General features: G+C 43.3%; 1 protein-coding gene across 2 annotated transcripts in view; it reads left to right on the forward strand.

Moving 5' to 3' along the window:
• Positions 1-1,112: 1,112 nt before the first annotated feature.
• The window catches only part of dph6 (diphthamine biosynthesis 6), a 55,928-nt gene continuing 44,749 nt past the window's right edge, over positions 1,113-12,291 (forward strand). The window contains exons 1-3 of one of the 2 annotated variants that reach the window (XM_069152497.1): positions 1,113-1,265; positions 1,515-1,606; positions 2,640-2,824. In XM_069152497.1, the coding sequence (XP_069008598.1) occupies positions 1,243-1,265; positions 1,515-1,606; positions 2,640-2,824 (300 nt within the window). In that variant the 5' untranslated portion in view covers positions 1,113-1,242. The other variant, XM_069152498.1, reaches the window with a different exon arrangement.

A 12,291-nucleotide genomic window follows, 5' to 3' on the forward strand; every position in this document is an offset into this window, starting at 1 on the left:
TTGCCATTTATTCAGGATGAATAAAACAGAAACAAAACAAAAACAAAAAAGGGAACCTAGTTAAAAGCGATGGGATGAAGAGACGTCTATCTCAATTTTGTACTCTCAGACAGAATCAGTTGCCTTTGGCCTGCTTAGGGGTAGAAGGTGAGGGAAGCACACAAAAGCAGTGCAATTATTCTGCTCTGGCACAACAACAGAGAGCAAAAGGAGCATCAAAGGCTTTCCTCTGAGCAAAATAGGGCTCCCTCAGAGGAAAAGCAGCAACCTGTGTGTGAATACCAGTGCATGGACTTTTGGTCCTCTCTCTCGAGACACACCAGGCAAAGGATGTGTGTCAATAGAGCTGCAGTGCCTATCCACTTTCATTATGTTACAATACTGTATGCATTGGCTGAAGTATAATATGCAGCTTTCAAAGTTTGCTTCAAATATGGTAAGTTTTTGTAAAAGTGTTTATGTGAAATACATTTTTTTCCACATGTGAAATGTATCATTTCACATAGCCTATGCCAACATAACCTTTTTTAAATTCATCCCATGCAAGTGAGTGAGAATAAAATGCTCTCACAATGGCACGTTTTTACATTTCCTTCACATTTAACATGTGAAACGTGTTTCATTTTTGAAACTGGGTTTGCTTGCATAGTAATTTGTGTGTGCTGTTGTGTGAGTCAATTAGAATGATCAATATTTGCATTTATTATCTCACTCATAGCTAATTTGAATTTAGATCATTTTTTTGGCATTATTATTTAGTTACTTATTTTAATGTAAAATTTGTTTTGCCTTCACAACTTTGTTTCTTTAATTATATATAGCTATTATATATTCAATACCGTAGTATATATATGTATATAGCCTACATAGTATGTCCATAGCCGATTTATGTTTTTAAAAATTATAAATATAAATATATATAATTTGTTAACATACTGCTTTAACACTGCATTTAATAATGGCCCTTGGCGTTAAGCAACACTTGCATTTGAATTTGTTAGAGAAAAAAAAAAAAAAAAAAAAAAAAAAAAAAAAAGGGGGGTTTTCTATCAGGCACTTAAGAGGACAGCTTGATTGACAAAAAGGGTCCTTCAACAACCCGGAAGCATAGCTCCCACATGTAGTTGTATACATTCACCGGTTGCTTATCGCCGTTATCACATTGCGTACCATTATAACGACTACCTTTCGCGCCATTGCATATTTATTTTTTATTTATTTTTTTAATCAAAATATAAGAAGATGAAAGTGGTTGCGTTGATAAGGTAATCGCACGTCATTGCTTCAACGGTCTCGCAGCTCTTGTCACCGGTGTTTCGCGCGAGCAAGAGCGCCGACGGTCGCAGCTGCCGCGGAGACTCTCGCGCTGAGAGCGGCGTCCCCGCGTCCCCAAAAACGAGCGCGCCGCTGCGCGTCTCCCGCATTCGTTGCGCGCGTTTTTTGTTGTTGTTGTTGTTGTTTTTTGCGTTACAACGACTCCGCGCCTCATGTTTGCGATGTTGTTTGTGTTCCAGCGGGGGCAAAGACAGCTGCTACAACATGATGCAGTGCGCAGCTGCTGGGCACCGGATCGTAGCTCTGGCCAACCTGCGTCCCGCTCACACAGGTGAAGGGGAGGGGAGGGGGAGAGGAGGGGAGGGGGAGGCTGTGCTTTACGGGCCAGCCAGCTGCACTTCTGCGGACCAGGAAAAGGAAGGAAATGTGCATCAACAAATTACTGCAGAACTGCTTGTTGAATGTCACGCAAAACACGTATGCAAGACACGTTACTTCTGTTGGGTATAAAAAAAAAAAAAAAAAAATTAAATCCAGAAATATGCAAAAAAAATAACAAAAAAATGCGTGTTTTTCTAATACAAATATTAAAACGATCCTCCAGCATCTCCAGGATTTGAGAATATGTAAATTCATTGTGAACTGTGTTTCCAAAAAAACAAAAAGTTTTATATTTGATTGTATCCCCCATTTATATGCTAAAAGATCTCAAAATAACACTTAGATAGCGTTTGACTACTTTAGAGGGTTGTTGTTTTTTTTTTTTAGAGATGACATGTCTTTTACAATAAACTCTCTCTCAGACGGAGTGTCTGCCTGACGGAAGGAGTCACACCGCTCCAAAATTCATGCTCGTGCAGTCGAATACGTTCACACCTGGATGCTGCCCGGACAATCCTGACCCAGCGGTTCGGGGTTACACCGGCTGCTGAGCCGCTTCGTTGGAGCTGTTGGCGTTTAAAGGCCTTTGTCGAGTGCATCTCGGCGGTGTGACAAAAGGGGGCCCGGCGCTGCTCCCATCACTTTACCCATCCAGATTTACTCCCGTCTGGGGGACCGGACCTTTCAGTCACTGGTCGGAGGCCTCGTTAATGCAAACATAATGAAACCTACAAAACGTGACACGCGTGAAACAATTAAATACGTTTTTTTAGAAACATTTAACTTTGCAAGCATGACACTCTTGAGGCTTTTATCACTGGAGTCTTCGCAGTGGCTGAGGTTTATTGGACATTTTCTTTTGTTCGCTGTTTCGTATCTTGAATATACAACGAATCAATTAATAATAAAAGTAATCCCAGATCATTTTAATGATTTCATTGTCAGATGACACGGGCTGTATCACATTTTCCTTCATGTCACAGATGAGTTGGACAGCTACATGTACCAGACGGTGGGCCACCAGGCAATAGAGCTGTATGCTGACGCCATGGACCTGCCTCTGTACAGACGCACCATCCAGGGCTCCAGCCTGGACACCAGCAGGAACTACAGTGAGACGGAGGGGGACGAGGTGGAGGACCTGTATCAGCTGCTGTACCACGTCAAGGTAGGCCTCTCTGTAAAAAAACCACTTTATTTTTTGGTTTTTTTTCAGTTTTTTAGAGCATTTGGCTACAATCGCTGTCCTCTGGCCTCAATACTCAGAGAATCCAATTCTTATTTTATTTACATAGTTGATCGGCTTTCATCACTGGTGCTTTATAAAGCATCAAAAAACTAAAGGATGCTGGCCCACAGTGCTGTAGGTATCTGTAACATTTATCAAATTAGAAATACAAACCAGGACAAGCTGCTTTTTATTGAGTATGATTTACAGAAGAATAAGTGTTCTTGAGCTCACCTCAACTTTTTATATCGCAGACAGTTGACTAACTTTATTTATACACACAAAAGAAGCACAACAGCATGGACATCACACTGCTGTCCCCATTCTTCACGTGGTAAACGTCTTCAGAAAAATGTCCTGGTCTTTTCATCTCGCTGGTAGTAAAGGTTTGTTCACCCACCATTTCTCTACGTTACTCTTTGCTGTTTTGTCCTGGGAACGTAGAGTACAATAAGGTTGTATCACAGCAAAATTCAGTTTCAACAAGAAATACATGCAGGTTATGAATAAAAATGCAATATACTATTTAAAGTGCCGTATTGAGAGTTTAAATAGGATACTTTAAAACAAGATTTTAGTATCCTAATCTACTAAAACACTTATTTCAGCGATGTTACATGCTACTAATGTAACTGACACATTTTGCTATGACATCACTACACTTAGGAGCGACACACATTTACTGTTATTGGTCATCATACATATATTTAAAAAAGCCGATATTTTATGTATAATTTTGACATTCACGTGCATACAAACCTACATTTACACAAATATACATGTTGGTAAAGAAGCTCCTAAAGCACCACTGTATTAAATTTGTCATCTTATCGAAGGTTCATGACATGTCACACTATTGAGATGTTTTACAAGTCTCTCTCTGTGGATTCAGTCACTTGTTAGCCCATCATACTGGCTCAAAGAGACCCTGCTTGTCTGGCTCCAGCTGACCTACTGCACACTAACACTTCGTAGCACCTATTGTAAAGTGTCTTAATTTCACTTTCAAAGGGGAGCGACTTTTCTTTTTATCTTACTCTGGATAAATAGTGTGCCTGTTCCATCAGTTAATCAAAGTTTCATGTGCAAAGTTGGAGAGAGGTGCCCTTGAACAATGGCTTCACAGGAAAAACTCCCTTCTTTTTTTTTTTTATCTCACCTGACAGAAGATCAGATGCAAAAATTAAACACCAAATTAATATTTCATCAAATATCACTTTTGCCAGGACGCTGAGAAAATATTCATTTGATGCCAAATTATGTATGAGACCTCGGTGGTCCAGTGTGGCGCGGGGTGGCTGACTGACAGGTTTGAGAAAAGTGCGCGTGCGTTTACACACCGCTGGCGCTGCCTGCCGACCTGACCGCCTGCAGCCATGAGGAAGCTACCTGGACACACACTTCAACAGCAGCAAAACCTCTCCCTGCTGTCAACGCAAACAGGGTGTTGGATTGATCCTGTGTAGCACGTTCTCCCCCTGCACCACCACACAGCCTCTTACTTTAGCTGGAAGCGTCACGATTTCCCCGCTCCTCCTGGGATGGGGGATTGGAGTTTGTTGTTGAGATCGGAGGTGGCTTGATGTGGTGTAAATGAGAGGGGTGGGGGGGGGGGTATGCACCGCTCTTCCTGTAGGTCCGTGTGTAGACATGTTCATCTGGAGCTCAGGACTGCTCCAGGGCCCCTGCATGTCCACACACCGCCTCGGTGGCGAGGGGCAAGTCAGCCTGCCTCGGGGCATTTCGCGCCCTCTGCCTGACTTTCTTTGCCGTCTTCTGTACAAATCGGTGGCTTTATACATGCAGCTACACGACAAAGCTCTTGATGTCGTGCTTTCTTGTGGGCACGCTTGTTTTTTTGGCCTCTTGTGAGCATTCGCAAGTCCAAATAGTGGACATCTCTGTGGTATGTGATGCAATATACCACTGCTGCCTGTGGTCAGGGCTCTAATTGCAAAAGGCTGCTAATTTCCCATTTCCAGGGCTTCTCTGGTCTGACCTCACCAGTCAGGAAGGCCATAGATCAGGGCAGTGGGACTCCCGTGGGGCCCTTGCAGGCTAGCAGACCTCCAGTCGTCTCCCCGTTTACCCCGTTTACCGTCATCAGCAGACCTGCACCATAAACAACAGGCTTCCTCTCTTGCCCACTGAGTGACGGCAACCATAAGAATACAGCTTTTTAGCTCGGATTTCAACTTACCGTTTTTTTTTTGCATCCTCACGAATCGATAGGTTAACTAACTTGTCATTTTGTTCCACATTACGTATGGCAGTAAACTCAGGTAAATGATATAACTCCCTGAATTTAGAAACTTACTCCATTTTGTCACACTTTATAAAAAAACGTCTTGAAAAGTCAGATTATTCGTATTCAGTCAATTTCAGTGCAGTTAAATATATTTCTAAAAAATAAGCACGTTTTCTTTTTTCATCATAAAGTTTCTGGTGTTGTTGATTAGTGAAGGAAATGATAGGGGGGGGGAAGAGGGAAAAAAATAAATTCTTTTGATAATGAGCTGTTAAATCACTATTGCTGGAAAAGAACAGTTTTAGCCTGAAAAAATGTGCTCTGTTTAGAAAGTGTGATGTTTTGAAAGATTCTTTCTACCAGTTTGAATTAATTAGAAGTTACAAGATTATATTTGGCAAATGACACTTGAGCATACATGAAAGCTTTTTTTTTTTTTTCCCTCAGATCCAAAGTTGATGAGTTTTAAGTGGATATTCCTTCCTCCTCCTTTTTGCAGTGCTGCTAACACACTCTAAGCATGAGCCAACAGTGCCATCTATGGATCATTCCCGTTGGCTGACAAACCAAACATGCTCACACACTTTGGCCTCCGAGAATGTTTGGAGCCATTGAAAAGATTCAAAGGAGGAGATCATATTCTTCAGAACCATTGTTGATAGAGGGGGGAAAAAAGCCCAATTATGATAGAAAAAAAATGAGCTATCCATTCCCTGGCAGCCGTCATAATGGCAGAGTGACAATGTGGCCCTATCCTTGGCCCCTTTGCTCTCATCGCTGGCTGTGTATGGCAGTGTTCCTTTGAAGTGTGTAACCTGATAGACATGCAAGACACACCGTCCCCTGTCCCATCCTGCTAGGTGCTGATCTTTGAACCCGCTCTTTGAGGGAGAGAAATAACAGTTTTGACTGGGCACATCTTCAGCTTAAGGCTATATTTTCATAGAACACCTGAAATCTTTGTGTCCTCTGCCTGGCTTTAAAGCTAAAATGCAAGCATTACCTAAAGGATAAATAACTGCAAAAGATCATTTGTGGTTTAGATTTGAAATACTCTTCCTTCATGTCCTTGTTTGTTTCGACTTTTGTAATTAGATTTTCTAGGTAGTGTGTCCATACTGCATTGTGTGGTCGATCTGCTCTGCTGTGATCCGCTCTGATGTGTGATACAGATCAACAGTGTCAGTCACCCCCGGCTGTAACGCCAGTCCCCCCAAAGGCCCGCAAAACCCCTCATATTAGTCATATCACATCCCTCAAGTCCTTTATCCTTCCCTCTGTGCTCTGTGACCTGACACAGTGGCTCTTTATGCCCCGTGACCCTGCTTGTGTGTGTGTGTGTGTGTGTGTGTGTGTGTGTGTGTGTGTGTGTGCGTGCGCACACGCATGCACGCTTGTGTGTTCAAGGTCAGGTCAAACCGGGGCCTCTGTTACACGATAACAGGTCTAGCTCTGTTCTCCTCGCACACCTCTGCCTCTCCTTCAGCACTCCGGGGGAGACAGAAAGCGCTCTCACTCCGCTCATCCATGTGCACTCTTTTCATTCACTCAGCTGCAAACTAATTGTAGTCGATGTTATGAATTATTAGTTATGAATTCCGTTTTCCTGAAACATTTATATTTTACAATGCTGCAAAACTTACATGGCAGTGAGTTTTGGAAGGGTGCAGTTGTAGCTTCAATCGCTTGATGTAGTAATAGATAACATAAAAAGAAAGAAAGAAAGACTAATGCAGAACTCTACAACCTTTGAGCTGATGAATAAAGACAAAGACATTTGAGCTCATTAGAGTGATGAGGAACAATAGATGATATCTATGCACATGTTCTATTCTGCCAGCTCTAATTAGCAACGCTGTAACATCTCTGTCACACTAAGACCCAGCTTTGAGAACGATGGAAATGTTACTTTCAAATCTAATTTACTATCCTGTAACGCATTTGACTTTTCAGAAACTATGTGGGTTTTTTGTAAGTTTTTTTTTTTTTTTTTTTGAGAAATGATGTCTGAGGTCAGTTGACAACCAAATTTGTCCCTTTTTAAAAAAATTTTTTTTTTAAAAGAAGTCAGTGATTTCTTTTCCAGAGAAAAGTCCTGGAGATTCACACCGAGACCTTTGAGGCCTTTGTAGATGAAACGTTGCCTTCCACTGGTGTGTGTTAAAACACCTTGTGTTTAGTGAGATAATCTTTCTCTTCAACTCACACACACTCTTTACCCCCCATTCCCCGTTTCTCCTGACCTTTATAACACACACACACACTCCCCCCTCATCCTCAGCCACTACCGCCGCTCCATTATCGACATCAGCAGACAAGACTGGGGCCCTCTGAGATCGCAGAGGCAGTCTGTCCACAAGTCCAAACAGTCTTTTTCATTCCTCCCCCTCCCTCACTCCCTCTTTCTTTCTTCTACTGGCATCTTTGTCTCCATTGTATTGTCGTCGCACTTTCATCCGGACCCTTCAGAAGCCTGGCACAGCCTTGTTGCGAGTGCCCTGATGGAGGCGTATCCTGCTGAGGAAAGAAGGGAGAAGGACCAAGGGAGAGGAGAAAGAAAGGAGCAGAGAGGAAGAAGAGGAGGAAGAGGCGGAGGAGGGTTGGCTGGCCGACCGGCTGGCTGGCTGGCTGGCTGGCTGGCTGGCTGGCAGGCAGGCAGGCGGAGGAATCTCCAGTTGAACCAAGAGCTCTGTAGTATTGATTAAGCAGTTGAGGTGTTGTGAGACAAGATGTTGAGGAGGGTGTGAACTATGGAAGGAGGGGTGGGTGGGTCAAAATCAAACACGCAGCCCTTCTCTGATTACCGGCATGGTGCCGCATTAGACGTACATCGGGGGCTCAACAGAAAATGGATTTCTTTAAAAAGCTGCTTAATACATAAATCATGACCTCTGGGGTCACAGCGAGGGTTTAGGAGATCAGATCAATAACAAAGCTAATGCAAGCTTGTAGCTGGTTTGTGGTGCACGGAGACCTCTAAATGGTGTTATTGGAAGTAGCTTACAAGCAGTCTAAGGGCAACGGATAATCACTCTGTGGAAAGTTTGTTTTATGACATTTCAGCAAAGTTAAACGTGCCTCACTTAAGGATATATCACAGCGTGACAGCTGCCTTCAAACAGCTGTCTCTCTGTGCTGCCTCCCTTTGTGATAGCCATTGTTATCTTTTCCTCAGGTCTGAGATGCTTGTATTTATATTGGTCGACGCGGCGGCAGCGGGGTTGAGATTGCAGGCTTGTTTTGCACATGAGGAAGGATAGCATTAGCGCTGAGATAATGGCACTGTGCATTGTTCGCTGGCCGTGTGGAAGTGGTGGGACAGGATCTATTAGACGCAGGCCCATTTCCCACCAACTGACGCTAGCAGTCCCCACAAACATTAGATAAAGAGTTGAGCCCCGAGCCTTTGTAATTTGTTTGTATTTTTCTGCTTAATGTACTTTGCTCAATCTTGTTTAGCGATGATGGAAGCTGATAGCCTTATCTCGCCTTGCCAAGGGCATGAACCTCAACAAACTGCCTGGTTGAGCATCGTGCCAGTGAAGAACTTGTGCGTTTGTGGTCGTTTTTCCTGGTTTTATTTTGATGAATTGTAGATGCATCTGGAGGTTCTTTGTGTTTGAGCGATTGGCTAATATGTTCTGAAGTAAACACACCATTATGGTATTGCTGTAATTTCACTGGTTTGTTTGACTGTTTATTTTAAAATTAAGGGAAATCTGTGATAATTTTTTAGTCCTGGCTAAACAAATTAGGTTTTTTTAAAAAAAATCCTTTCTTTCATTGTGTGTGGTTTGGCATGTTTTCTTCAAAATGCCTTTTGGATGTCTGCTGCTAACAACTGCTACATTTGATCATCTTAGATCTATTCCAGCCTCAATGCTTTCTTCTCTTCTTTCAGCTTTATCTGCAAAATATGTTCGAATTACATACATACGTGCATACATTACCTACAAAGTATTGCTCAAGCCAGTTGTTTTTACTCTCCAGCCTTCAAAAAGCATGAAGAATTTAGAAAAAGACAGAAGTAATGAAGGAGATTGGACGTGTAATAAAACCTTTTAAAACTCACCGGTATCAACAGCTAGTCAGACCCAATCCTGTCTGCCGGAGAACAAGCAGCTAAGGAGTAGTGTTAAGTCTTTCAACTCTCTGCCATTCATCTACTCAAAAATTAAGAGGGCTTTTATGTTTTGTTTTGTGAACCATTCCCCTCAAGAAATATTTGTGGCAGGCCCCATCACCTCCCGCAGCTAAAGTCATAACCAGCCGTAGAAAAACACTGTCTGGAGTCTGGAGAGTGGGTTAAACCAGCATAACTGCTATATTTTTCTCCAGTCTCTCTCTGGGGAGTGTGTGTGTGTGTGTGTGTGGGGGGGTATGATGTCTGTTGGAGGATGGAGGACAGGAGTTACCAGGATGCCAAGAGCGTGGAACCTGACCTCACCAGAAAAACATTTACATTTTGGAGTGTGTGTGTGTGAGTGTCAGTGAGTGTGTGTGTGTGCGTGCGCGCACAAGGACCAACGCGTGCTATGTGTATATATACGCGGACATCAGTAAATGTGCGTGCGCACACCCTGTGGACTAGGTGCTTGTTCTGGACCATGAAAAGCAACTGACATAGTTTACCTCTCTGTGACTCGAAAACTTGCTCTTTGATTCCGTCCCTCTCGCTTTTCTGGAAGCAACTTCCTGTCTGAGATGCTCAAACACTCCCCTCGGCCAAGTGGGAACGTCGCTATGACAGAGATGGGATTATGACTTTGTTTTATGCCCTACAGAAAACTATTGCTGATGCTTATTTGTTGGAACATGTTCTCCTTTTTTAATGGTGAGAGGCGAGACCTTGAATATGTGGAGGAAGTTACAGGATTTCTTGAACACCAGAAACCGTTGATCGACTGAAAGTAAAGGTAGACAGAAACACTTTCAATATTGTGGAAAAAAACATTAAAATATTGCATTTTTAAGAATCAATAATAAATGAATAAACTTGTTTGCTTGAATACTGATTATTCATGGTCATACAGCACATCGATAAACAACCTAATGTCTCTGCTGCTTCCTCTACATGTAGTTTTCCATGTGTGCTGATATGGAAAGCCTCCTTGTCCTTGGCCTTCTGAAACCAGGGCTTTGTGCTTGCTTTGGCTAAGGCCCTCTGCCTCCCTGTCTGACGACTGGCTGGGCCTGTGTTTACGTAACCATATATATCTGAGAGGAAACTCGTGAAACGTTAATCTTGCTACTTTTTAACCCTGATGAATTTCTACATTTTCCAGCTGTGCAGCATGGCATATTTATGCTCAGGCTCTATTGCTGAAAACAGCTCTGTCATTGTAAATGAATCACTATCCGGGACTAAAGTAAGTGTGTGTGTGTGTGTGTGTGTGTGTGTGTGTGTGTGTGTGTGTGTATATTTTTGTGTGTGTGTGTGCGCGTGCATGCGTGCGTGTGTGTAAACTTCAGGCTAGCAAACTGTACAAATAACAGCTCAGTCATGAAAATCTGCAGTAGTACCTCCGTGGATAAAATCTGCAGCTTCTTTTTCATTCTTCTCTGAACACTAATCGGAGCACACTGGCCTGTCACTCGTCACTTTTCTGTGGGTCGATAAGCGTCCTTCACTCATCGCGTTGAAGAGTCAATGTCTCATGTCATATCCTGTGTTGGCTGGTCACACCTGCACCGTGGCCTCAGCGGAGGATAATACTCTCCCCTCGTCTCCTTCCTCTCTCCCCTTCTTGTAACTCGGACCTGCATCATCTCAGGAACCAGTCAGGGGCATTTGGGTTTATGAGGCAGCTGGCTTTGGGAGAATTTTGTTTTTCTTATTCCACCACTCTGTATGGTTGAGGACTGACACGTGTTGAGTCATCTCGCCAGCCACGTCCACAAGCACAAAGGAAGAGCCCCGTCTTTCAGCAGCTGCTTCAAACACACAACCCTACCAATTTACCAGAGGGAATGTCTCTAAAAGCCTTTTAGGACAATACTTTGGCTGATGTTTGTTTTACAAAGACATTCGTTAAGCCTGCTCGTCCACTTGTAGCTTTGTTTTGATGAATCAGACACAATACCGAAGGCTTTAGCTGCAATATATGCTGTATAAGCAGAATACATTTAGAAAATACTGGGTGTAACTTAATGTTTCATTTGACCAAACTATATCCTGTACCTTGTGCACACCTCTCCACATCCTATCACTCCTTTACCAACTCTGGGAGTCACCTTGGAGTAAAACTGCCTATACAGAATGATAATGAGGAAGCTGATTTACAACAAATAAGCAGCGTGTCCTCCTACTAAGTTCACTTACTTCCTGTCAGTTTGGCATGTCTGTGTTGTCAGAACAGCCCAACACGCCCCGGGTCTACGTCCGCATTACATTAAACACAATCGCTTGACCCCAACAGGCCCTATCCCCTGTACCACATCTACCTGAGCTGCTACAACAAGGTCCACCCCCCCCCACCCCACCCCACCCGTGTTTCCACCATGTACTGGAGAGAACAATCCCATTACATTACAACAGGCCCAGAGCTGATCTAATGCGGAGAACATTAAAACCGTGTCGCATCCACTCACTTACTTGATGGATCCAGGAGGAGAGATGGAGAAGAGAGGGAATCTTGAAGAGGGGGGACGGGATCGCAGGCTCGCGGGGGTCAGACACGGTGACGATGTGACAATGTGATTGCTGCAATGGAGAGTACGTGACGGTGCCCCGGTGCCCCGGTGCCCTTGAGCAAACTGTCATTCAAACCACTTTAATTAATTTCCCCACCTTGTCCTCTTCCCCACCTCGGCGCGATCACAGCCAAACACACTACCTACAGGAGGCAGTAATTTAATGCAGCGTGCATGTCAACAACTTTGGACTTGATAAAAAAGGGATTTTTGTGATGGAACTGTGCGGTGTTGTGTGTGTAATGGTTAAGATCTGCCGGCTCTGGACTCGTAGTTGTCAGAACAGACTGAAGCGGGCATTTTGGATATCTACCATTTCACAAAATGGAGCTTTGTATTGTTAGGGTGTATAATTAAGACCTCATTGTGACAGCCATTGAGAGAGAGTTAATGAGGGTTCTGATGTGCTCCATATGAATATGAATATTGAATTTTTAATATTTTATAGCTTTCTAATTGCCTTGGT

The sequence above is a fragment of the Embiotoca jacksoni genome, unplaced genomic scaffold (assembly GCF_022577435.1).
Source record: "Embiotoca jacksoni isolate LCO1_2020_lvr unplaced genomic scaffold, fEmbJac1.0.p SCAF_18, whole genome shotgun sequence".
NCBI classification, from domain to species: domain Eukaryota; kingdom Metazoa; phylum Chordata; class Actinopteri; family Embiotocidae; genus Embiotoca; species Embiotoca jacksoni.